General features: G+C 42.4%; 2 protein-coding genes across 12 annotated transcripts in view; one reads left to right on the forward strand and one right to left on the reverse strand.

Moving 5' to 3' along the window:
- The first annotated feature begins 448 nt into the window (after positions 1-448).
- Positions 449-22,498, forward strand: PPP1R17 (protein phosphatase 1 regulatory subunit 17). Of its 3 annotated transcripts, none has more exons than XM_030007711.2 (5): positions 449-1,345; positions 8,097-8,206; positions 10,069-10,221; positions 11,680-11,841; positions 17,601-17,762. In XM_030007711.2, exons 2-5 carry the CDS (start codon positions 8,125-8,127, stop codon positions 17,702-17,704), a joined length of 501 nt encoding a protein of 166 aa, XP_029863571.1. In that variant the 5' UTR covers positions 449-1,345; positions 8,097-8,124; the 3' UTR covers positions 17,705-17,762. The 3 variants fall into 3 exon arrangements, with proteins under 3 accessions (XP_029863571.1, XP_029863570.1, XP_029863572.1); XM_030007710.2 differs by having other exon boundaries at positions 452-1,345; positions 8,094-8,206; positions 17,601-17,760; XM_030007712.2 differs by lacking the exon at positions 17,601-17,762 and adding an exon at positions 18,686-22,498 and having other exon boundaries at positions 739-1,345; positions 8,094-8,206.
- PDE1C (phosphodiesterase 1C) overlaps positions 13,458-27,569 on the reverse strand; it is a 347,698-nt gene continuing 333,586 nt past the window's right edge. For 7 of the 9 annotated variants that reach the window (XM_030007696.1, XM_030007699.2, XM_030007706.1 and 4 more), the window contains one exon: positions 26,293-27,138. In XM_030007696.1, the coding sequence (XP_029863556.1) occupies positions 26,969-27,138 (170 nt within the window). In that variant the 3' untranslated portion in view covers positions 26,293-26,968. Of the gene's footprint in view, positions 13,597-26,292; positions 27,290-27,569 lie in introns of those variants that run through there. The other 2 variants (XM_030007697.1, XM_030007701.1) reach the window with 2 other exon arrangements.

The raw sequence follows: 27,569 nt of genomic DNA on the forward strand, positions 1-27,569 counted from the left end.
GTTTTTTTTAAGAAATCTTAGAAATCTTAATCTTGCCAAAAAAATCTTAGTGTACTTTACTTAGAAGCCTATGCTCCATCTTTCCAGGAGTTATTTAAGCATTTATGAGCTTGTTTTTAAAAATGGGTCTCTGAGACACCTAAACACACGCACACAACTTTTACACTCTGCTAGGTAATGAATGTGCTTGTCTCTCCCAGACATCGATGGGGAAAGCTCACAGTTCTTCCAGGTGGTGCCTTTGGAGCGCTTGGCACTTTGCAGAACTGCTCCTGAAACATATAGGATCCGAGGGTGCTGCGCAGTTTGCAGGGCTGGCAATTAGCACTTTGCCCCTTTGGGCCTTCTGTACGATATATTATTTATGAAAGAAACCTTGACTAATTTAAAGTATGCAGTGCACGCTGGTGCTGTTGAATTGCAGTTGCTGAGCGGGGGAAAAGAGAAGGAGGAGATAACCGCAACTGTGAGCAGTCACAGCTTTTAAAGATGTTTTAATCAAAGGGCATAGACAAAGGCATTTTTGTTGCAAATGAATACTAAGAAAAGGGCAGTTCACAGTCCCACCACTGAGTAGAGTGTTTCTCCCAGACCTTTTCCAACATCAGGCATGTTTGTATATTTTTCCCTCAGTTGAAATAACAGCTCCGTCCAAAGGCATGGGCTAAAATAGGAGAGACTGGTCTCTACTGGCAAACAACTGGCAGCCACAGAAGACTCCCTGCCTGGCCCCATAAATACTACGCTTGTATAACTAGTTGTGGCCAGATACATACGCAAACACCGCAGTCATCGCTGAACCTCAGCGCCGGAGACGGTGTCCATCACTTTTAGTGCTTATGGTGCTGCTCCTAGACACGTGCCCTGCCTCCTTGCTCCACTTTTATCCTCAGCTCTCCCCTGGGTCCCAGACAGCATCAGCCTCGCTCCCTCCCCTTGCCATTTTCTTTGCGCCTCTTGACACGGCGGCTGCAGCTCGCCTTTTGGCTCTCCGTGCCAAAGCTCCCGCATCCTCCCCTGCTTCTCTGAGAGCAGCAGCGTCTGCGGCTCTCGCTCGCCTGGCAGGAAAGATGCCTTCGCCTTGAGGCGCTGCGGCTCTCCCCCGTCCTGTTCCCTCTCCTTCGGCCTCAGCAACTCGCGGAAGAGGCAGGAAACACGGTTCCAATCCGCTGCTGGGGCAGGGGAGCGGTGATGCTGGTCCCCAGCCCCCCGGAGGACGCCTGAGCGCCGCGTTGCCGTAGAGACGGCTCCCGCTGCTCCCTAGATAAGGCGGGCAGGAGCATCAGCTGCGGCCCCAGCCCAGAAGGGTCCCGCTCCAGCCAGCCCCACCGCCTCGCACCGCTTTGTAAGTACTTCATCCACACGCTTCCCTCCTGCCTGCTTTCCTCTTTTCTTTTTCTTTTCTTTTTTGGTTGGTTGGGGGTTTTTTGGTTTGTTTTTTTTTTGGGGGGGGGGGGGTATTTTTTTTTTTTTTTTTCCTTTAGCAGCCACCACCAGCAAGGCAAATCGGCCATGTCACCCATGGGGACTAGCAGGAAAGCTTGGGGTCGCCACTCTGCAGGGAGCGGGCTGGCGAATCTCCCATGCGGGGAAAGTTGGGGTGCGACTGCACTGAGGCTGGAATGCATGGATGGGGCTGTGGGGAGGAGAGTGCTTTAGAGACAACTGCTTCAACTAACTTTAACTGCTGGCACAGTTCACAAGCAGGTAATACAAGCCAGCAGAGTGGGAACTGCTATAAGGACTTCTTAACCCACTACAAAGGGTTGGCATGTGCAAGGGTTAGTTTGTACATCAAGGAAACAAGGAAGACTTTGTATTTTTCGATTATCTCCAAAGACAAAAACTTTGTGACCACAACCTGTACAAATGTATCCTACTTTTTTTTTTTAATCAATCAAAGTTTAACTGTTGGTATTTTTATTTTTTTTACAAGTTTATCAGAGGTAGCAGGAGTCAGTCCACAGCCCAACCAGGGTTTTGAACTAGCCCCCAGAAGCACACTCTCTGTGAGGGGAAACTGCTCCGAGACAATTCTGTGGGATTTCTGCATCTGCACAATTATTAGTAGGAAAAGTTTTGGGTGGAGGGAGGCATCTGGATCAGGCTTTCAAATACCTAAGTGTTTCCTAAGAAGTTTTAAATATGCTTTAGAAAAATAATAATCAGACTAATCCGACAAGAATGCCTGGAGAGAGCAGCCTAGTGCCCAAATAACTGAAGAAGAAACTTGGTGCAATAGCATGAGACTGTCTTCTGTGCCCAGGAAGACGTCACTCCAATAGAGTAACGTTAAACACATAGTAAAACTTGTAATGAAAAGTTTGGAATGCAAAGCAGGAACACCCAGACTTTCTACTTTTAGGGCATTTATTTTCTACTCTGACTGCAGTAGCGGGGTTGCCTTGCTTTATTCGCAAGATTTGCCCAGGAAGCAGTTGTAACGTGGCTAGGATAGGACCGGAGTATGGGTGAAGGTACATACTTGCTGGTAAAGGAGCCAAGGCTGCCTGCTGAGTGCGGGTGGAAGGATTCACATGCAGCCAGGTGTGGCACCATTCCCCTTGGCCCCTGAGCTGTTTCAGATGAGCTCTGTGTTGGGAAGGTGGGTGCAAGAGGACTACATCCAGATGATAGTATCTTATTCATTCTTCACACATTTGTAAATGACTCCATGCAAATAAGGGCCTACTCACACTATCATCGGACCCTGCAGAGGACATGTGACAGAAGGACGGACAGGTCTGTCTTTGCCTCTCAGGTAGGTTTATGGAGGGAAGAGAAGAACAGGTAAGGATACTGGAAGCCTGCCTGTCCCTCCTTGCTCATGTGCTCATTGCAACCAGATAGAGAGGGGCAAAGCAATTAAAAATAATTTAGTAATCAAAACCTGTCAGGAGACCATAAGTTTGTGCATGGTGGGAGCAGATGCACCAGTCTTAAAGGGCAAACCCTGATGCCTGAGCAGCTCTTTGGGCAGGGTAGCGAAGCACTGCCCTCGGTGCAGGCTGGACTGTGGCTGCTGCAGTCCAACCTCTGCCTCGTGCCTGCGTGGGGCAGCACACTGTAAGATATTCCTGCTCGTTCCCAGGCCCTGCCTGCGGGAATGTGGACAAGCACGTATGCATGCTGTCCCACCCCAGGGCCCCAGTTGCCTCCGTTTCTGCTTTTGAACTGTCCTCTCAGCTCATGGCAAAAATATGTTCTTACGAAGTGCTCTGAATCCAGGAGAAGATAGGTAAATAGTGTCATACAGGCTTCTGTGGCAACATTGTTATTGACCTACCAAAATAAATACTTATTAAATTCAGATTACCTGCTGCCACCCAACAAGGATGCTCTCAAGAGTACTTTTATGTAGCATCCTTGTCAACATGCCAATGGTTTCTTTAACGATTATGCATGTCCTGCAAACTAGTGCATGTTTTTTCTTGGGGATTTTGTCAATCGTGGAAACAAAACATTCCCCTGAACAAAACAAACAAACAAACAAAAAAAACAACCCCCACCCCCACAAACAAACAAACAAAAAACAACAAAAAAGAAAAATCCACATACTTGTGGACAACACCACATGGTCTACTGAAGTCCTCAGAAGCACAGTTTGTGGAGACCTTACAAAGGGTTAGTTCAGAAATTCTAAGTATTCAACATACAAGGAAATGACATGCAGGTGTAATAAGTCACGCTCTTAATGTACAATGGCGAGGGCTATTGACATCGATGCCCACTTAGCCCCTGTAAACATTGATAAGAACTGCAGATCAGAAAGTCATTTCTCCATCTTATAGGTAAGAATGATCACATACTGATGACCCATTTGAGAACTGCATTGTCCCTTAAGACTGGATACAAATATCCATAGGTATCTAATTTCCGTGTAGCTGCATAGCACCTACAATCATTCAATACCTATGAGAAGGCAAGAAATGGAGATTTAACCTTCCCTTATCCAAAGCCATTTCTGTGCCTAGATCAGGATCAAATGAAAAAAGTCCAGCTCTAGTTTTGTTCTCAAAGCTTTAGTTTTCTATCTTACAAGGTAGGTTTTTCTCGTGAGATTTCTTTTCAAGTTGGTTTAAATGTCACATGATCAGATGGCCTCAAAAGATTTACATCATTTTGGTAGAAATACGTAAGAGTAGCTTTGCTGAGTATTTCCTAAGCTCTAGCCTGATGACTTGCGACAAACATCTATATTAAACCAACTGCACATTAAAATAGTAAACCAAAACTATTTTTTTGTCCATCTCTAGGCAAAATATTTTTACCTAATTGAAGCCTGGAACTGGTTGCATCGGTGGACTTTTTGATGGAGACCCACAATTTAAGCAAAGAAAGGAATCCTATTATTTGCATGCATTTGTGTGTTTTAAGACTACATTAGCGAGTGGTAGGAGCTGTACATCTTCTTTCTCTGGATAGCTTTATTTGGGCACTTTAATCAAGCATATACAGCAACTGAGAATTCTGAAAAAAATTTCAGAGTGTGCTTTAAGCTACGTAGAATTCCAAAGCTGGTATCTAGAAAGTGAAAAGTTCAGATTATTTGTCATCTGAATCACCATCTCTTACAAGTGTGTATGCCCAAAGGAGTCCTGCTGTTACATGACAGTGACTCAGCGTGCGAGCTTATCCACATGAGGCTGAAGTAGCTTTTGCCCATACCTGCACTTTTCAGTTTTCCATATCATTCCTTGCTCTTCTCTGTCTGTAAGCAGAGCCAATCCTATTGAATGCCGATCACTTTTACAAGGAGCAAATGCAAAACTATATAGGCAAAACTAGGACTTGTCTCAACCTTTAGGGAAGCATTTAAGGCGTCTCTATCATCAGCTCTGTCTCTTCCCAAAAGTAAGAGACTGGAGGCGACTCCTTTAGGCACCTATCTCTGCAGGGGGTGCTACAGCCTAGCTGCATTGTACCAAAGTCTTAGGCTAAATGACTATTGAATCCTAATTCAAATGGAAAAATCTATATGCATTTCAGGAAGCATCTCCCACTGAGTGTGATTTAGAGCTCCACTGTAACCATCACAGTTGCACAAGGGATGCATGTGCATCATTATGTCAAGAGATATAACAGAGTGCAAGAAAAAAACCCACCCTAGTCCATCACCTAAATAGCAAGCATTACCTACCAAGGTGACTGACAGCAGCAGAGAGCGCAAACCGTGCTAGCATGAAGGCTGCTAGGAGAAGAGTTGCACTTAACACACGAAAATCCGAGAACGTGCTTCCATTTGTAAAGGCATATTAATGACTTCATACAGTCCCCATAGCAGTCTTCCTTCCCATGCAAAACGTTATTGGGGAAACTGTTTCTTTAGTGGCAGGGATTGATTTTAGTGGTTTGGGAAAGCGCCATTACAAAGCTCACATACATCACCTCTCCTTTGAAGGAGAGCTCTGTGTGTAATGCACAGTGACAGGATGTAACAGCACTCACAGGTTCGTGCATCATAGGCAAGGGATATACACCCAAGATACCAAAACTCGTGATACATTTTGGTAATCTTTCTCTTTTTATTCTTTTGTCACACAGACTGTCACAATGTGCAGTGTGGAAACCCTTTTGTAAGCAAGGCAATGCTGGCTGCAGGGCAAACTTTAATAAAAGAAAGAGGGGGGGCAGGTGGTGTCAGAAGTTAGGCTGTAAAGTCATATTTTAAAGCACTGAAGATGCTAAGGGCTTGGCATCTGTGACTATGAAAATGTGAAGACAGATCTAAGAGATTTATTTTAGAATATTATTTTTCAAACCACTGTATTAAGAAAAAGTAATTAAGGAAGTATCTCATAATCTGCATATACCAATCCTACATTAAGTCTCTTAACAAAGCTTAATTTTTTTTAGGTGAAATAACTCAATGAAACAACTTAGTGAAATCAAACCAAAGTTAATCATATTTTATAAGGCATTTCCAGTCAGTATAATTTACTATCAATTTTACATTTAAATTTTACTATCTATCTCAGCTTCTTTGCCTCAAGACCTGCTCAAAAAAAGTCCATAGTGTCTGAAATGGTATCCCTGATCTTACTGAAAACTTTCTAAACACAGTACCCTTCAGAAAAGAACATTTTCCCTACAGTCATAATATTTAACCAGCGTGCCCTAATCAAACCCGATAAAATCGAATGGCATCGAATAAAAAAAGCTCTCTCAAATCACAAAATGCAGTGTGAGCCTTCATATGGCCAGATAAGTTTTTGTTTTAAATAAAATTACGACTGCTTCATTTTAAGTCATAGCTATAGCTTATTTATACAGTGGATATAAACAGAGCAACCATACCACACTAAGGTGCATTCAAAGATTTCTTTATGCAGGGTCTTCCCAAGTGGAAGATTATTTTTTTCTGTAAATGCAAATGAAGTCTGCAGGCAGTATAATCCTTTAGTACAGATGTGAGGCTGGACTGGGACTGTTCTGCAGTGAACAGCTGGAGGTCAAACCCCTTACCCAGGCCTGATTCAGTAAAGTATTTAAGAATTTGTAGAATTTTACAAATTTTTGTGAATTTTGAATACTGAAGGGTATGGGAGTTAATCCATAAGTACACTATGAGTCAATGTTCCTGACCTTTATTACTGTCAGCCAGTGTTTCTCCACTTACTTTGAAGTCACTGGAGTTGAGGACATGTTTTTCCATCCCCTGAAGAATTAGCTCAGTGCATGATTATGAGTGCGACCTTTCATATTTTGTTTGGCAAATATTTATGTGACTGGATTTTGCTTGAGGATTAATTGTTCTTTATATAGATGCAAGTTTTGTCATAGAAATGAGGTTAACTCCCCTACTGTTCTGCTGCTTGTTGACAAACAACCACTGCAATTTACAGAGAAATAATATAGGTAATTTCTTTACCTCTGGCAAAACAAACTCCCATGGCACAGTCTTCTATTTTCCCATCCTCCTTTTCACTGTTTTTGTCCAACTGCCTTTTCTTACACTTTTCTCTTTTACTTACCTTTCCTTCTCTACCTCCCCTTCTTTCCTCTGTTTTTTCCCAATTCCTCCTGTCTTTCTTCTACTATTCGTGTTGCCTCCTGCTTTTTTTTCTCTTCCTTATTGCTTTCCTCCTCCCTACAAGGAATTCACAGTCTGCTCTTATTCCCCAAAAATGGGGAACAGAGGTTGTGAGTAAGAAACTACCACAGGTGTTGCTGGCTGAAGGGAGATACCCAGATCACTTAGACTGCACCTTCAAGTTGAAGGTTTTTTTTTCCTTTAACGTTGCTCTGTCATTCTGATGGGTTTCTGCTAAGCAACCATAGAAATGATCAGCAGTAAAAAAATGATCTAATTTCCTTCTTCCTGTGACTCAGAGTGAGCGAGTCCAGCATCAAAGCTGAGCCTGGGGGATGCTAGGGGAGCTCGGGTAGGAGGCTGGACTCCGGGACTCCCTGCACTTGTGAGTAAAGGGGGATAAACCAGCCAAAACAGCAATTCAGTGAGATGTACAGAGCACGGGCACTTAAACAGCTTTGTGAAACGGGTTCCCATGCTCTCACCAAGGTGATGAGTAAGCCTGCTTCATGCTGGCTTTGGGGTCAGCGGGCACTGGCCGTCTTTCAGAGGCAGCACTCACACCGGGGTCTTCAGGGGTACCCAAGCTGTCTTAGAAGATCTGGACTTGGAAGACTAACTCAACAGCATTCATAATTAAAGTTAGATTGTATGATAAATACCAAATATGACCCTTAGTTTACAGTTGAGAAAAAAAATGGAGAAGAAAACCAGAACAAAACATCATATTTCCTAGCATTTGTTTTGTGTATGTGATAGCACTTCCTGTATGATCAAAGTCAGTATTCTTCTGCAGAGACAACATATTTCCTGTGCTAGTGTGGGCTGCTTACAGCAAGTTAGGTGGAAAAACGGGATATCAGATGTGTAACGAAGGCGGTGAATAAATGCATCTCTTAGCATGCGTGAGCAAAATCAAGCCAGCAGACTGCATGACAGAGAGCAGCTGGAAGACAAGAACTTCCCATGATCTGGCTAGCAAGTGGATACATAACACCGGTATATCTGTTTTATGTCATGCTGCTGCTTTTTTTTTTTTTTTTTTTTTTTTTTGGTATAGTAGCTTCAAAGAGGGAGAAAAGCCCATTTCAATGATGTCAACAGAATGTGTTCAGCCACTTGATATCCCAGAAGACAGACTGGACAAGCGAGAGTCACACTGTAGCCATTTAGGTAAGTGTTATTAGATGATGTCATTGCAGTAATTAGAGAGGTGTTGTCTTCACATCGTTAGGTCCTGTCCAGTGTCCATTTTTCCCCCCCCAGCAACACAACTGAGCCCTCATGAAACCTGATAGATTACACCTTCTGCTGACACTTCTGATGCCAGATGCAAAGGCAAAGAGCATTTTTCCTGCATATAAATATCAGCCGAAGCTCTAGCACCAAGTTAATTAAAGAGGAGGAAGGAAAAAGAGTCATTGTTCTTTTCCCTGGAAGAAAAAGTAGAGCAGTTTCTTCATTTATACCACAATAAACTGAAAGCTAGGATATAGCTGAGCCTTCCCTGAAAACATTTTCCATATGCAATTTCAGTAAAAGATTTCAAACACCGGCTTCGCCTCCACTGGGGTGGCTTTCTAAATACTTTTTCTCCTTCATCATCTATCTGTTTCCTCTCTTGAACCTATTTCATACATAACTTCTGCACTGAGAGTACCACAGGCATCTTTGCTCCACCACACTCCTAAATACCAGACTTCATACTTGATAGATGTGCTTTTTGCATATTCATAGTCTGCCTCTGCTTCAAATGCTATTTCTTCACTCCTGCCTTGCAAAATTGTCATGAAGATTTAGCAACCCAGACACAAAAATCTATTTGCTCGTCGTTACCCTTGTGATGACAATAATGAAACACAAATGTAATTTCATCTGCTTGTCAAAAAAAGTGTCTCACCGCAGGCGAGCACAATTTTATAAACTTTGTTTATCTGGCCTGCAAGGAAGGTATCCTAGTTCTGCCTCTGCCACACGGCAGTTCTAGCCACAGGCACCACTTTTACAACTGCTGGTATACCAAACATAATTGTTCCACGAAATTACTTATTTAAATAAGTACAGAACAAGTCCCATTTTACAGTCGGGAAACTGAGGCAGCGGGAGGTTAAATGAGCTCATTAGGACTGTGCAGGAAGCCTGTGGGGGCCAGAAAAAGACCCCACATCTTCCAGGGACTTCACCCGGAGGTCATCCTTCCTGTGTCTACCCACAGGCTCGCAGACCTGCAGCTGTCTCATATAGCACGAGAGGGCCTAGAACCAGTCCCGTTGTGCCCAAGTCTGCAGTCAGGGGTTGGGTAGGGGTGTGGGGGACCCAGCTGAAGCTAAACAAGCAGCTTTTAAGAAATCAGAGCATTGGCTTGTGTGATGATACTAATGACAGGCTATCTTCAATATTTTTGGCTTGCATGAGCACCCAGAAACTCAGATCCTTGCAGAAAAACCATGCTGACCATCTGAGTCATCTGGGTCAAGGCTTGTTTTAAGGAAAAACCAAAAATCCAGTGTAATGTTACGTAAATCAAAAGCGAATACCAGCTGCTCAGCAGCTCTGGAAATAAAGCCAACTCTTGAAGGGAACAATATATTGGCTCGGTTTACCAATACCTCAGGCTGACCCCAGACATGTAAATCTTTCCTTCACAAAAGTGCCCTTGTAACTCTTGAAGACACAGCCTGCACAGTTAGCGCTGGACGAAACAGGGACGGCCATGGGACCTCTGCACTTGATGGTGCAGCCTTCCCTCTGCCATGTAACACACAGCTGCCCACAACTCTCTTCCTCTGCTTTATGTCTACCACCTACGATGCAGAAGGACCACCTAAGTCACTTGACTCCCACGTAGTATGGCATAGAGGCCTCTTGTGCCAACCTTCTATTTAAGAGATATTTCTCCACAGGCATTTTAATTTACTTGGATGAAAGCAGTATTATTAAAGCTTTTCTTTTCACCATCTGGTTTATTATTTCCCCTCAGTTTCAATTTCTATTCATCATTTGTTTGTTTGTTTGTTTGTTTGTTTTCCCTGCAGAAGATCTTTCAGACCAGCTGATTAAGAGCTGTGACCTCAAAAAGAAACCAAGGAAAGGTAAAACCATCCCGGCTTCCCAAAACACTGAACAGGAGCAAAAAAAGCCAAGGAGAAAAGATACACCGGCTTTGCACACCCCACCACCTCTAACAGGTGAGCAATGCATCTCTTGACTTTGAAATCCCAATTCAGCTGAGGGGACTGAATCTGGGCAAAGGTCTGGAGACCCCTCATTCACTTATGTCCCCTTGGATGTGGGCAAGAATGCAGGTCCATGCCATGTGCACCTGGGAAGGCAAGCGAACAGAGAGGCTGACTTTCTCAAAGGCATTCCCTGTTAGATGAAGGGTTTTCTCACAGGGCCTGGGAATACCAAGGTGAGTGGGTGTGCACTCCGGAAAATGTGCTCCCCTGAAGCTTATAGTCTTGCTGCCTTTACATGATAAATGATGTCTATTTACCTCTAGCTGCTGAGCCATGCTAGATGTACCAATTTGATCTCATCCAAAATCCAGAAGGATCCAGTTCAGCCCCTGCACTTTCTTGTGAAACTCATACCCAGTGCTCAGGGGGAGGCTGAACAGGGATAAGGCTGGGAGGAGACCAGAGAAGCACACAAGCCAGATGCAGGTTGCTCCTCCTGGAAATCGCAGGGGTCTTGTGCTTATGGGGACTCTGGCAAAGGGCGGGTGTTTTGGGAAGCCAGAAACCACCGCAGCAACAAAGGGGCTCCTTGTAGGATGCTCCCTGCTGCTGTGCATCCACAGACCTCCGACATTCGAGAGCCAAATGCCACCAACCTGGGGAAGGGAAGAATGAGCAGCAGACTGCCACTGAAACCTGACAATCTTCCAAGATCAGCAGTGGGAATAAATGTTTGTCGCTTCTCTCTGCTAACAAGCACTCCTTGTTGTGCTCTCTGGGGAGAGAGCTGTGCTGTTGTATCAATATCAACTGCATTGAGTTCTTCTTCCCGTGCTGCACATACATGGAGGAGTTAGCCAGTAACTACTTGCATGGTCCCCTGTGTACCAGCAACAATTCACCAAGTCAAAAACAAGCAGCTGGGATTTTCCAGTATTTGTAATCCAGATATTGAACTTGACTCTGTTCAGCTTTCACATGTATCTTCCCCTCCGCAATTCTCTCTTAGGGAAGAGTGGCTCAGAGCCTGGAGAGCTGCATTTTGTGCCTGCTGTAGCCATATCATAAAGAAAACATTGTTTCACTAGTTAAACTAGGCCATTTCTGTGTGGTCGCATTGCTCCCAAGAGGAGGCTTGATTAAGGTACTTTGATAAGATGTCTAAGCTTCTGGAATAGAAGATCGTACTTATCTTTACCATGATTTCTGATGGGCTGCAATTTAGTCCATTAAGTACAACCAGAAGCCAGCTGGCCTGATAGCATCACAGTCCATAGCCTATGGGATATAACTGACTTGGAAGAAATGTATACCATTGCAAAACCTGGAGAGTAGGTACACCGTGCAGAGCAGATCATGCACTCATGCAGGCTTACTTCAGAGTAGTCATTGGGAAAGTTACACAGGTGCAAATTTCTTCAATGTGAACAAGGCTGAAGTGGCATTTTCTTCTTTTCTTGCCTGCAGGCATACTTTCAGACTTTTCTGATAATCTGCTGAAAAGGTATGGTATCACAGAGAAGCCACAGAGAGAGAGAGTGAGTCCAGCCTCTCAGGTCACCGAACTGGAGCAGAAAAAGCCCAGGAGAAAAGATACGCCTGCAATACACATCCCACCCTTGATAACAGGTAAGAAACTTACTTGGGTAAAGGTGCTCCAAAGAGGAAGTAAAAAGTGGCTAGTGTCAGAGGTATGCTTGGGAGGGGGCTGGAAGGATGTTAGTCTGCCCAGTGTACTTTGCAGTTCCTGCTAAACTGGACCTATTTGGTCAAAGTATATAATAGCAGTGGTGGCTCATGGAATGTCTTTTCCATATCCCCTGCTCATGCTCTGGGGATAGAAGGGAAGGGGAGTAAGAGAAGACATTAGGTCACTTGATTATCTCTTGCAAACATGAGCCTGCTTTTGTGAAAGGCCAGCTACTGCTCTGCTTTTCAAACCTGAGCACATGCAAATTTTTAGGTAACCAGCACTAACTTGGCTCACGTTGCCTCAAACAACCTGAAGCAAAGCTGTCCTGATTAACCTCCTCTTAACTCCACAGTCCCTGACATGCTGAGGAAACCAAGCTGTGATGAACTTCTCGTTAAGAGCACCTTAAAGAGTTCTGTGCTTCCTTCATAATACGCAGTGCAGCAGCTAATTTGCTTGGTGACCATATGGAGTTAGCCAGCCATGTTTTGGTTCTAAGAGCCTTTGTTTGTTGTATTTCCCACATTCCTCTATCACAGAAGGGCCTCAATTCATCAATATTTCTGAGGGTCTTTGAAGATGTAAAGCACTGTGTAAATGTTAATCACTAGTGGTAGCTAGGGATGCAGGAACTAGTGCAAGGTTGTATGCTATGCACTAGCCCTTTCCAGATCACAGGACGGAGCAAAAAATGAATGAACTAATGAACAAATGAATGAACAAAAATCAAACAAACCCGAGAACTAAAACTAGTGCCAAAACTGGAAAACACTGTTCCCTTAGGAATCCTCTCATATGAACCGGTTATGCTGTGGGCTGGCACTACTAAGCAGTGAGACACACTAAAGGCAAATGTCCTGAGACAGATACTTTGGCCCTGAGTGACTAAGCAGCAGCTCAGTACATCAAGCACCCGAGTTTCAGGTACACTTTGAATGGAATTTCCTGTACACCTAATAATTATAAGGTGTGCAAATGACTTCATCAATCCAAGTAGGCACCTGTATTTGTAGACATCTCCTTTCTTTGAGAATCTGAGCCTTCATAACTGACTTAAACATGTGTAAGATTTTTTTTCATTTGATCAGTATGAGGTTACCAAAAGCAGAGAGAAGTATGACTAAGGTTGCAGGATCATGGCAGCAAGCATGGTACTTACATATTGATCTGCCTAAGGAAAATACATTTTTTATTTCCTCACTGAACTCAAGCATCCCAATGGCTTGTGTCATCAATGCTGCTGTGAGTCACTGGAAACCTGCTCCAATCATTTGCTGGGGGAAATGAAACCTATCACACAACTTCTGAGCCCAACTGCAAATGCTCCACTTTTTGAAATATTTAATATAGAGCACTGATAATGAACTGCTATATAATTGCTGGAGAAAATTACTCAGCAAATTACATGGAATTCCACATGACAAATAAATTAGGTGGGAAAAAATCATAGCCTTTTAGGAATTGATTCAGAAACAGAAGCAGAGGCAAAATTTATCCAACTATTTATAATAAACATTAGTTCTGTGTATTATACTGGAAGCCTACCCTTCCCATGGACCTTGGATGAGAGATGAGACATTATTTTGGTAAGTTCAAAAACACCCCCAAGAAAAGTTGCCTTTGGCCATTTGTAGCACCTTTAAAGATGCTGTATGTCCTTTCACTCCTGGGTATATGCAGAGAAGGAGAATCTGAAAGCAAAACACGTTTCACAGAAATCAAAGATGAAATGTGTAACAGTGAAGCTGAGAGGCTTGACTCTTATTTGGTTTAAATGTAATTGCTAGCTAAGAGGATGCAGCAAGGATGAATTATTTCCTTGACCTGTCTCAACAGTATTCTGGTTGGATTAGCATCTAGTCACTTATTACTTCATGTTTCTATCCTAGCTTTAACTAGCTCAAATAGGCACTTAAGAGAGCAATAAGAATCATTGTAAGGGTCTTCACCTCTTGCCTCCCGTCAAGACTTCCTCTTTAACTTTTAATAATTTTCAAAGCAAAAAGAAGCTAATACAAGTTATGTGGTAACAGAAATGTGTTATAATCCCCAAATGATTTGGTAATAAAAGAAGTCAAAAGGCAAGGAAAGAGGAGAGGAAAGAGGAAAGGAGAGGAAAGAGGGGAGGAGAGGAGTGGAGAGGAGAGGAAAGGAAAGGAAAGGAAAGGAAAGGAACTTCCCTTCCCTTCCCTTCCCTTCCCGTCCCCTTCACCTTCCCTTCCCGTCACCCGTCGCCTCTCTTCCTTCCCTTCCCCTTCCCTGCCTTCCCTCCCCTTCAGTAAAGGGGAAAAAACATGCAGCGACCTTCAAATGTGACAAAATTCAAACTGTGTGCATTTGCTGTTGGGAAAATTATAGAAACTAACACAATTTTCAGTTGTTTTCAATTATACTTCCAATGACACTTTCTTGCCTACTGATGAAGTCACCTTCCAGCACTCAGCACAGCTTCAAAGCAACCTGCTAGATGCTGCCTCTCCCTGCAGACAGCCTTTCCAGCTCCTGTATCCTGGGTCCATTTTCCAGTGACTGACCTCCTGTGGCACACTTGTGCCTGTATCAGGGGCAAAGTAGCCTATGTGTTTGAATGCCTGAATTTCATTCCCTCCCTACTCTGAGGATGCATATTTTCTTTTCAAGATACATACCAACATACAGCCTTCTGGTTGAAATTCGCCAGTGGTGGCTCCATGACTTGCTATGAAAAATTGACTCTTTGTGGCTGAGGGCTGGTCCAATATTTACTACTTGTTTACTTTCAGGGTTACCCCATCAGGTAGCAGACAGAGCACAAACAAACTGAGCTCTTGCGGAACTGCTGTGCAAAATAGAACCTGAATTATAGCCTCAGAGACCTGAGAAGCCCTGGCAGGGCTACGTGCGCTAAATAAATACAGACAGGCCTTGCTGTCCCTGTCTCCCTGTTGGCATTGCTGCAGTAAGCAGCACACTCAGTGCCGCGTGTATCCCTTGCGACCTGCTAATGAGGATTGTCCTGTTTCTAACACTTCCCCTTCAGATCCCTCCCAAACACCACTTCCAGATGTCAGTTCAGAAAACTCCACTTAATTGTTTGTAGTAACAGAGCTTAATTACTAGATTATCTTTTTAAGCAGCTGTCCACACAAATAGCTTTGTTGTAAATGTAAAAATGGCAGCTGTGTTATCTCTCTCCATTTAGACCAGCTGGTTATGAGAACTCTAGGATGATCCCTCTCCTTTTTGGGTGGTCAGAGAGATTTTCAATCACAAATAAAAGCAAGTCAAACAGACCATACAAAGTGATGAAAATCAATGTATCTATCTACTGGATGGCACATGATCCAAATGAGAAGCAGAATCAGTTTTACATCTTGCAAACACCCAATCCAAATGGGAAATGCAGGTACAGAAAGGGGGCTGCTAAATTAGCACCTGAACGTTACCGTCTGCAGGAACCCATGGTTACCTGTTGTCTGCAGAAGGAGACTAAGGAAATCAGTCCTTAGCCATCTTAAATGTCTAAGCCTGGGCATCAGAAAACCCTCCCCTACAAGGGTCTGACTTCTAAATGTATTCAACCTTCAAACTCCTACTGAAGTGGCACAAAAAACATTGTGCCATCTGTGTGCAAATGAGCCATGAGTAGAGGTCTCCTCCAGTGCCCAGCTCCCCTTCAGTCAGCCAACACCTTGGCTTTCTAAAGGGATTAGACCAGACGACAAAATATAATCACAATTCCTTTTTTTTTTTTCCCCCTGCCACATGACAGTAAATGATTTGAACCTGATCCAAAGCCCGTACTCAGCTCTGGGACACTCTATTGCTATCCCCACTTAGCAATACATTCAATTAACTGAAGGATTTCTGAGAGCTCTTCAGGCCTGTGGGTTTGAGCAAGAATGTAAATACATGTGTAAATATGGGAACATAGTTCCTGAAATGTGGCTACTTAAGGTTTCTTAATCAGATCAGAGATAACTAGTAAAACCACAGTTGCAAACCCTCATTCTCCCTCATGCCCTAGAAAACTAGTTGAGGTAGCTCCTTTAGGATAACATCAACACCCCAGTGAAAAATCTGAGTGACGCAGGAGAAGTACAGCAGTTTTTTGCCCTTTTCCAGTGCAAGGGATGTGACTGGAGCACTCCAAAACTCTTCCAACCCAGCTGCAGGAGTTGTGTGTAGGCAGTCAAGGGGAACTGGTGCCATCTTGGTGGTTTTCTGATTTACAAACCAAGAGGAGTGGCTTAGATCTAGGTGGCACCTGGCAAATGGTTGATTTAAGCCAACTTTTGCTTCTGCCAATGTTTGAGCTTCCTAACAGTAGCTCTCATGTCTCTGTGAGCCTTTGAGGTCCTAGTCTCTAGCTAAAAATTGCAAGTAGTTTCAAGTTCTGTTGGGAAAATATGGCTACATTGTATTTCTACGCTGCTTGCTTTAGTCAGATCTCTTGGCAGATACTAACAGAACAACCTACCAATCCTTAAAACAGATCTGCAGCATGAGCTGCATTTCATAATACAGCTGGGAAAACAGAGGCAGGAAGGCTAAGTGATTTACTTAAACAGTAAACGGAGAAAGACTGACTTAGAAATGTTCCCCAATTCCTAGTCCTGCTCACTCCTTTTAAACCCAGAATTTCCAAACCATGTTCAGTAAAGCACTTTCCTCACAAGTTATCGGTGGCATTATATGAAAGAAAAAAATCCTTTCCCTGTGTTATAGAAATAATTCTAGCTAAGGCATCCCATTTGCATCCTCTTCCCACTGTTTTGTATTAAAGGCACATAGTTGTCCTTGAAGTTGCTGGTAGTCCGTGGCCTGGAAAGTTAATAACCTGCAGCTCTAGGCTATGTCCTCCTCTGAACTTTGAATCCTGAACTCTGCTGGAAGCCTTTGGAGTTCATCAGTCACCAAAGCAATTCATTGCTAACGATGCATCATCTTGCTATGCACTGTGGTAAGCATCTGGCGCACTACTGATGTGGGTCCAGCTAAGAGCTGGGGATCTCTGCTTGGCTGTCTCTAGCATCTGCTCAAAAAAGGATAGTTTAAATGCTATAATCAAGCCATCAGAATTACATAAACATACTTTTCCTTCATCACTTCGTAATTCAAATAAGAGACATGATCATAAAGCACAGTGCAGCTTTATTTAGCTTACATTCCTAATTTCTTATTCCTGAGTCTACCCAAAAGATAGGTTAGCTCTCATCAAATGATCCATTGTAGCTTCACACCTTTAGCATATTTTAGCTATGTTTTCCTCATCCCTCAAATGCTCCATAAAGAAAAAATAACAACAATAAAAAAACCACCCTCCCCTCATTCCCCCCACCAAGTCCCAAAGACAACAGTAAAAAAAATTGTCTGTACTTGCCTAAATTGTCTATATGAATAGAAGTCTGAGTGGGGAACATTTACATCCATCTCCATAAAATGGCATAATTCTTTGCAGTTAACAATGGTGTTTACTCAATTGCTGCTTGAACAAATAAAGTCCTTCGTGTTTCAAAATAATATTCATTCATGCCTTTCAGGTTATCTCATGGTCCCACTGAAACCAGCTAGTTCACAAGTACTACATATAAATGAAGCAGGAGCTAACTTAAATGAAGGGCAGTATAGGTTAATATTTTCATTAATTCATCACCCCTTGAAAAGACTCCAAATTTGAAGAAAATCTTCCTGTGTGGTATTGCTCTATTTTCAGACCTCATCAAGACTGAAAGCCTTCTCTGTGAGAGGGCTTTTGATGCAGAAAGAAGCAAAACAGGTTGGTTTGACAGAACAACTCAGCCGGTTAGCACAGACTGAGACCAAACAGTAGGAGACCATATTAGGGAGAGATTTCGTTGGTCTCAACACAATGGTAACCCTCATCCTGTTTTTAGACTATGTTAACCTCTGCACCAAGGAATGTGGGAGTAAAATATATCTTACAGGTCACTTGTTTTTTACTGGGAACAGGCAAAAGCAACACAATCTGTTAAAATAGGGATCAAGACATTTTCTACCTAATGCATTGTCCTCTCTTCACTCAATTAATTTAATTTCTAATGAAGAGAGCAGTTACAGTAATTGTGATATCTTGGTATCACATAAAAGCCTCAAGATCCATAAGGGGTGGACTTACTAGTTTAAGCATAAGAGAGAGAAAGAGGAGAGACAGAGAGAAGGGGGGGAGAGACAGAGATTTGTGGAAGACTTGAGTCTGTTTTCACATTGATCTTAATTTGGTTGCTTCTGCAATTTATTGATACTATGTAACTTCAGTGGGGATGGCACTTGGCATGTGGGTATTCTAACATTTGTCTCATTTGTGGCATCTGCATTTGCAAAATCTAAGTGATATTGCTGTATACATATAGAAAACACACACGTGTTCACATAAGCTGACTAAATCACAAAGATTAATCACAGTATTTATTTCATCACGCAAGTTCCTTCCCTTTTTAGCTTCCCAAACCCTTTTAACAAACAGGTTCCCAGATGAAAATTCAGTGTCTCATTTCACAGGTAGCCTAAATATGCTGGATTTAAGAGTGCTTGATAATTTTAGCTAAAAATGCAGTGATCCAATTATAGTTCACTGTATTTCAGGAGACTGATGTGCCAAAAATAAATGAGGAGTAACTCCTATGATGTTGGAAAACTATGTTAGGATCAAGAAATTAGAGAGGACTGAAAAATTCTTCTTATCCTGATATTTTCTAAAGAAGTAATATTTTAAATCAACTCCTTTTCTCTCTCTCTTTTTTTTTTTTTTTTTTTTGTGTGTGTCCTTCTGTTTTTAAGGCACTAAGCTGCTTACAGAAGAAAAGCAAACAGTGATTATGGAAGATGAAGAAAAGGATGGAGACACAATCCCCAGTTAAGATTACAGTGATATTTCCAATAATGCAGTGTAAATAATTCTGGGTCATTCAAAGTGGCAGCACATAGAAAAAAAAGTCTTTTCATTTTTATAAATAATAATTTTCTCAAGCATGCACTTGAATTTAAATTCTCTTCAAGTGCTTATCTGCATCTCATGAAATCCCAGCAAGCATCATAGGAGCTGATGATAGAAATTTCACTTGCACATGGGGTTGGAAGGATTCTCTTGGTTTACTAAAAGCAGCTTCCCAGGTTTTTTGTCAATGAGGAATCCACCTCAGATCAGAGCTAGCTTTGCGCAGCGTGGTGATAAGAGTTAACACCAAGGATACCACCAATCCACTGTGCCTGGTACTAGATACCAGAGCAGTTGGTAGCACAGGGCCGTAAAGCATCAACTAATGATTCAAATTGCATTTTTCTCCTAACAATTCACCTCATTCGTCCAGCTTTCCTCTGCTGGAACATCACTGACTGCAGCGCAAATTCCCACGTGCAGAGCTGATAGGATAGATGGAGAGAGCGGGAAGGCAGGAATCAACTGTAGAGTCCCTGAAACGCAAAGCAAACAATTCCTCTGCCTGTATCTGCTCATGACTTGTATTTGTCAGGAGAAAAAGGTAGTTCTACTGTAGTACAAAAACTTACAGCAAAGGGCTGTCAACATTGACACATCAAACAGGACAGAGGGCAGAGCTCTCAAAAGAGAAACATACGGGAAGTGCAGCGCCTGCCTATTACACCAGGGTAGCCTATGGATTTTTTTTTTTTCCAAAGGTTTTATTCCTGGCTTGGTAAAAGATAAACTAGTTGGGTAGTTGATCCTTTTACTCCATATTTTTTCCTTTGATATCTGCTTTTTAAACTGAGTCCTAGGTTGACAGTTAGAAAGGGCTGTAAAGATTAAAAATCACAGTGGGAGAGTAAAAACTGAGTAAAAGGTAGTGTTACTTGATGGCATACGCATACTGCAAAGTGGAACAACACCACGCTTTTTCTTTAATAGTTTACCTCATTGATTGAATCAAGAATTGTTTTCACAGCCAGCTACAGCCTTCAGCATTTATACAAACAGAGATGTGTACTTGTAGAATATTATACAAAATAGGCAGAACTGGGTAGTTTTGTGCTTACCTTAATAGCTCTGTGTGCTAGACAGAGCAGCACTGCCGGCTGGACCCTTAGGGACCTCAGCAGGGAGGTTGAAGATTATCTAGCCTGGCAGACTGAATTTAGTTATCTTTTTAACACCCTTAGGCAGACAGCTGAGGAGCACACTAGTTTGGACTTCATTTGCCACAGTGACTGACCCAGCATCTTTCATAAGAACGCAGTCCATTCACAGATATTCAGCTTCCAGATGTAATCAACAAGCTTATAATAAATAATCATGTATTAAAGTGTACAGGAGGCCAGCTATATTATTAATGGGATGCCTGATACTTAGGAGGTGTACTTTTTTTATCCTGTTAATCTATCAGTAAGACAAGATAATATTTAAAATAAAATCAATCGATAGTTCATATAATAACACTCATATAAGGTACACAATAAAATATGTCACAGCAAGTACATGACAAGAAATACATGTGATTCGAGTCTAGCTTTGCCAGTGAAGTTGGTATTTTCAGTGCACAATACAGCAAGAGTGAGAGCGTGAAGTCCTGAAAATATTGAAATGAACATCAGAAATGGATTAGCTGTGAAAACAGACATGTTTAGATGTGAAGGCCCTTAACAACACAAGGGAGGAACACAAATAGGATGTGATTGACTTCACTGCTCTAAAGAGGATTTGTTTCCAAGCCTGGGGAATGCTGACACAGCTTAATATGAAAAAAAAAAAAAAAAAGAGCAAGCTTTAAGCCTAGCACTATATGTTCTTCGCCAAAGAGGAGTTATGGTCCCAGTGACATCTCTGACAGCACAGCAGCCTAATTTACCATCCCTGTGTAGATCAACTTGAAGCCCAGTCATAAAAATGCTGCAGCATACATAATTTCCTGCAGTTTATTTAAAATGGCATATTCATAGCCTGGTAATTCAGCATTTACTTTTTTTCCACCCAGGAGCAACGTGAGTGACTAAAAAGTAATTTTTCACTTGATCAATTAACTAAATAGGAGTTTTTGCAATGTTCCTGGGAAGCAGTGCGATGAATCGTTTCTCAAAGCTTTCACCTGCCTCATTGCACTCAGTGAAAGTGTTAAATGTTACTTTATTTAAGATACGATTTTTTTCAAATCAGATAAACTCTGCCTCTTCCCCCAAAACAAAGCCTTTAGGTGTTGCAGAATCATGTGTGGACTGTACAGTGGCGTGAATGTGGTTTACTGGGTTTACTTATTGTTGTTCAGGCTCTGAACTCTCCCTTTAAGACCAGATAGGGCTAAAACTGCACAAATTGCCCGCCTAGGCAAATGGCTGGAGTTGGTGTGTTCTGGGGCAGAAATGCTTTTGTACCCAGTGTCCCCAAAGGTCCCCCATGGCCATTACAGCAAAGACGAAAGGAAGCGGAAAGCACAGAAACAGGCTAAGCCTTTCCGTAGCACTGTTAGGATTGGGATGCTCCAGAATGAAATTGCTTACATTGTCTGCACATAGGCATTGACTGCTTTAGGGCCTTAGTAGCTGGCTTGCATTCAGATATTTAGCTGGAACTGCTTCTGACCCCAGAAGTCTGCACTGGGCAGGACAACCAGTCCGAGACCTCAGAGGGAATGAAGGGCTTCAGTCAGTGGATAAAACACTGACTGCAGTCGGGAGGTTGTTAACGGCTAATATTTTGGGAGCAAATTCTCAATTAACCTCTACCTAGAAAATAAGGGACAGGCCTCTGTTTACAATAGAATTGGGACAAAGGGATTTAATAGCCTTGCCCTTTAGCAACTTTCAACTAAGGATTGCAGAAAGCCCATCACCCATCCGAAGGGGATGTAATGAACATTTTTGTAGTGCTAAACATGAGGTCCATAGGTTAAGTGATTTGCCCAGCTAAACCACAGCAGAAGCAAATCCAAAGCAACATTCATGATGCTATTGCTAACTCACACTATATTCACAGATAAAGCAGCATTTGCATGCCTTGAGTTTAGCAACACTTACACTGAAATTTTGTCTGGTTGAAATTTTGTCTTACTGGTTAATAAATTGGTAATTGTATAATGCTTTGATGACTTAAATTAATGGATGTGTATAGATATCATAACAGATTATCTTCCTGCATGTCCTACGCCATTTCTACCTTTTGAGGTTACATTTTGTATGCATGAGCTTACAGTATTCTTGTATGCAGAGATACTGCCCAGCAATTGCATCTACAAGTGAAAATCAAAAGTGCACATCAGTGAAGCTCATTAGAAATCTTGGCTTCTCAACTGTATTTAGATAAATTCATAAACACATATTATTCTGTTCCTTACATCCCCAAAAAAGCCATGGCCCTCTTAGAGTTAGGTGGTGCAAACAGAAATATCAGTATTCTGGAAATGTAGTTCTACAAATAGAAAGAGTGAATATTAAAAGCCAGTTTCCACTCCATGATACTGGCTCCTGGTCCTGCAGGAGGAACCCATGTCAGTCTGTTGGACCCAGGAGTGGTGAAGGGAAGCTTAATCCACCCTTATACTCGACATCCTGAAGAATCCTGAAGAGACACAGACTGGACAGATGAACAAGCAGCAGCAAAATTAGAAAGCACATTCCAGAAATAAAAGAACTGCGTTTGATGGACCATTTGTGCTTATTCTTACACGAGCGATGATCCTGTAAAATGCAAGCTGTGTATCTATAACTGAGACACATTGCCACGAGCTTTGGATTTTTCCAAGCTGTCAAGTCTTTTCCAACCTTCAAAGTAGGTTTTAGCCCCCCAGGTGGTCTTAGGGTCTGAGGCAAAGTTATAACTATCCCAGGTTTGGTTTTCTGTATTCTGTTTAGCCTGGAGAAAAGAAAGCTTAAAGGGATCTTATCAATGTACATACACGTCTGATGGGAGGGAGCAAAGAATAGGGAGCCAGGCTCTTCCCAGTGGCACCCACTGACAGGATAAGAGGCAGTGGGCACAAACTGAAATACATGAAACGCCACTTACAAGTAAGAAAACATGTTTTTACTACTGAGCACTGGCACAGATAGGCCAGAGAAGTTATGGAGTGTCCATCCTTGGAGATTTTCAAAACCAAACTGGACATAGCCCTGAGTAACCTACTCCAGCGGACCCTATTTGGACTGGCCAACTCCACAGGCGCCATCCAGCCTCAGAGATTCTGTGACTATAGCCCAGGATCCATACCAAAGGAGCTGCTCAGTGATGCTTAGCAGGTCTGTGAGAGATCAGGAGAAAAGTTTGGGGTAAAGGCAGGAGTACCTGCAAAAGGATAGTGAGGGATTGGCCAGAAGGACTCATGCTGGCTAGATACCTGAGCAACAGAAGTGAAAAACAGACCTCAAGAAGAAGGAGAAAGGAGGTAGGGACATGGCCGGTCCAGAAACAAATTTGTTTTATGAACCCAACTGTCTACCTCACGACCTAAAGAATTGGAAAGGCCCATTTAAGCTGCTGAGCCACAACTCCTCCTCCCTCCTCCTCCCCTTCTTCCTTCACCTCTGCTCTGGCTGCTGCAATGCTGCAATTACCCGTGAGGACATTGGAGACAATCTTCCTTTCCAATCCCTGTTTGTGTAGACATAGAAATACACAAAATATAAGGAATGAATATGCAGGAGTCTCTTTATGCCTCACTCACTCTGAATTTTAACATTCAGATTTTTAATTCAGACTTTAATCCTTTTCTAAAAAAATAAACAAACAACTCCCTCTCAAAAAAAAGAGCACCAAACTTTCTTGCTGCAGCAAAGTCATCCCGTGATTAGAGCAAAGACTCAGTTCACAAATGGACTAAACAGAAAAAAGGCTAAATTTGCAAGTGTTGATAGTTGCAACGAGTAATTCGTAACAGGTCTAAATAGCATCATAAGTCTGAGATCATAAGACTTTCCAAGAGGGACAGATTACTCAGACTTATTTCTATGCTGGCAGCAAGTGGTTATCTCAGAAATCATCAATGCAGAAAAAGGTTGAGTGCATTGCAAAGCCAGACCTCCCCCAAATAACACAGATTTCATTTTTGAGCTTCACACTTGGAAAATTTCCCTTTGGTGTACACTAGGTGTCAGGATTGGACTGAGAGGATGAGCCCACCCACACCATCACACAGCTCGGTGCATCAGGCTGGATGCCATTAGCACAACTAGTTTTGCTTAGGAATTATTTTTGTGAAGCACCCAATATTTACAAGCAGTAGTCTGCACAAACATCCTCTCTCCCCCACTTTGCCATATTTCATTTCGGCCAAAAGCCGCAGGCTTTGGAAGAGGGAAGAGACAACCTGAGATATTTTTCCAATACCAATGAGTATCTGCCACCATTCTTCACCTTCCCCAGCTGCAGGAAAAAGAAGAAATAAACCCCCTCTAAACCACTTGGGTGAACAGACACTTTCTAGAGGAGCATCTAATAGACAGCAACTTGGCACAGCACGGACTTGGCTGGAGAAAAGTGAGAACAAAGAGGAACCTGATCAGAACTACATTAAATTTGTAGGAGCCATATACACTCCCCATGACACCTCAGGTAGGTAATTTCATTTCCCTGTGCCTTGACTACACAGCAGTAATTTCAAGATGGCAACTTATCTCTGCTTCATGGCAAAGGAGAGAGCGTGGACCAGGAGAGGAAAAACAAAAATCGCTCCCTTTGTGAGATGCTAGTGACACAAAAACAGTAACCCCAATAAACCATCCGTAATAATGAAAGGAAAAAAAAAAAAAAGAGGCTCCCCTTTTAACTTCTGCAAGTGACCCAGTGCTGTCCACTTGTCCAGACAACAGTCAGGTAGGACTCTATTAGGTAAAGTGTTAACCAAAGGTGTCCTAAAGGGAAGGAAATGACACAGACAGAAAATGTGTTTGGAAGGATAGTATAATTTTGCATTTCTGTACAGCCTATTTGTGTAAAACATTTCAGGGTATTCTACAAGCAAAATACAGCTCTCAGGGAATTCCTAGAGATAAATCACATTTCATAAGCAGGAGGCGTTAAAGTGCATTCCTCTGTATTTGGTTTAGGCAGTGACCCAGCCCAGCTGCTGGAGTCACAAGTTATGGTGGTGGTGAAGGTCAACACCACAAACATGAAGCGCAGGGTAAAACAGATGAAAATAACTGAAACAAGGTGACATCAGAGCATTTGGGCAATGGAGATGTCTAGCAAAACACTGTGGAGAGGTGTCAAACCTCAGGGTGAGCGTGCCCAGAATTGCAGTGATCCTCTCTAAGGGAGCGAGGGGCATCTGTAACACTGCAAAAACACACCAGCTCTTTTCATGCAACAACCAGCCATGATTTTAATGTAACTGCCACATAGCAGTGCTACATACACTGGCTGGTGCAGTTTTGATGTTGGACATAGTTACAAACCTGTAGTGTATAACAGAATGCAAATTCACAGTGAGTAACGTTTTAGAAAATATAAATAATAGAATTGGTAGGTAGCAAGGATACTTATAACAGAGCAGGGTCAGCCTAGTTTTTGTAGAAGAAATTTTGCCTCACAAAACTTTGAGACTTCCTTGGAGGAACCAATAATGGTTTGCAGTTCTCCATTTTGACAAGGTCCTACTCCAAAGCCTATCAAAGGTACTGAGCTGTCATGGATTGACAGAAGATCGTAACATGTGATCTTAAGATGGGTAAATAACTGGTTAACAATGGGGGAAAGAAAAAAAAAAAAAAAGAGTAGGATAAAACAGTCAGCTTTCATAGTAAAGGAGGATTGTCCTCTCTGCTATTCAACGTGCTTATCCAGAAGATGTGATTTAGAAAAGGTGTGGATGGAAGAGGAAAACAAGCAGGGAACAGAAATGAAGGATATAAGGTTAAAAAAATTTAAAAAGGAGAAGAAGAAGAAGAAGAAGAAGCAGCAGCAGCAGCAGCAGCAGCTACTTCAGCGTAATTGGCAAAACCACCAATTCAGTGTTGGTAAGTGCAGATCAACGCATATAGGGAGAGGCAAACCCAACTCCCCAACTTCATATGTGCATTTGGGCTACAAATTAATGAGGATTTATTATAGATAATTCTACAGAAACTACTACTCAGTGCTCAAGGAGGTTCAAAAAGGAAAGTACAACTTTAAAAACTATTCCAAAAGGCATGGAAGATGAAACAGAAAGTGTCATTACATTATTTTATAAATTTCTGGTATACCTGCATCTTGAGTACTCCATTCAGTACTCATCCTCTCCTTTCAAAAAGAGATTAAAAAAAAAAAGAGAAAGAGAAAAGCAGCAAGGAAGATAAGAAGTAGAGTAGGTTTGCTTGTGAGGAGAGTACAAACAGGACAGAGTTCACTGGCCTGGAACGGGAGAGCTGAGGTGGTACGTAAATCACCAGGGGCCCGGAAAAAGAGGGCAGAGAGTTATTTGCCACTGTTTCTCACAGTGTAAAACCAGGGGGCAAGAGGAACTTCTTCAGAGGGGGCACGTTCAGCTGTGAAACTCAGGCCCATGGGTTTGGTGCTCTCTGTGCACCAAGAGAACACATGAGATCAAACTCAACTAAATTAATGCCACAAAAGACAATCGGTGTTATTTAACGTCCATCAGAGTTTGTGCAATGAACAATTTTAACGCTGTGCTATGTCTTCTTTTTCCAATGAGTGAAGCGAGAGGACTCTGTACTCTGGCCTCCTACCTTCTTCCGCCTGAATACCCATCACACTAACGACAGGACGACATTTGTTCTCAGTACAGCTAGGCAAGAAAAAACTTTCCCAGGCTGTCTGAAACAGGAGTTGTTGTCTTACCTGTGGTAGGCGGAAGGTCACACTGAGAACACCATAAGGAGCCCAACAATCTAGGGAAACATTAGGCTCCTTAATTTGACAGGAGATAGTGGTATACAATTACTTCTTTTAAGGTAACAGCCAATAATTTAGTACTAAGTGGGCACATGCTGCAATAATAAGGCGGCTATTGAGAACATTTCTGTCCATTATATTGTTTAGCTAAATCATACACTTGCTTTTATCTAGAATTGCAGCTGCTGTACAATGCAGTGTGGCCTGTGCAATGATTACACAATGTCCTCTGACTGCCTGTGAGAAGCATCGTTCCAGAAGATGCCTCTTTATGTCTTCTGCTATTTCCTATTCCAGCTCTGGGAAATATGTTGGATCTTCTTCATCCTTCCCCTCTGGTCAAGCAGCTTACATCTCACCAGATGTTCCTCCGATTTCTTGTGGAAGGCTGGGAAATAGTCTCCTGAGCTGTGAGTGGGCCTCCTGAGGTGACACAGCTGAGGTTTGATGGCTGGCGGTGACAAAGGAAGAACAATGATGGTTACCACGCCTAGCATTCACTTGCTGGTGGACAAGAAACGAATTCCTCAGAAGCTGCATCCATCCCACTCGGCACAGCCTGTCTATGCAAAGGAGGGTTTCTCAGCCTGAGAGCCAGGACTCTTTTGGATTAATGGGTAGTTACAGAGGGTTAGAAAAAGGTTCAGGGAAAAAAAAAGTGAAAATATGAATCATAAGTATAGATGTAAAACTCTAGAATGAAAAACACAGACATCTCCAAAAACTGAAATTTGGGCAATTAAGAACTTTGGATTACTTGATCTTGAAATCATGCCCTTATTCAGACATTCCAGAAGACTTCACCAACACAGGTGAATCCCAAGGAACATTATCAAGGTTAGGAAACAGCAGTTTAGACAGAAGATGAAAGTGCCAAAAGTC

The sequence above is a fragment of the Aquila chrysaetos genome, chromosome 3 (genome assembly GCF_900496995.4).
Source record: "Aquila chrysaetos chrysaetos chromosome 3, bAquChr1.4, whole genome shotgun sequence".
Classification (NCBI taxonomy): Eukaryota; Metazoa; Chordata; class Aves; order Accipitriformes; family Accipitridae; genus Aquila; species Aquila chrysaetos.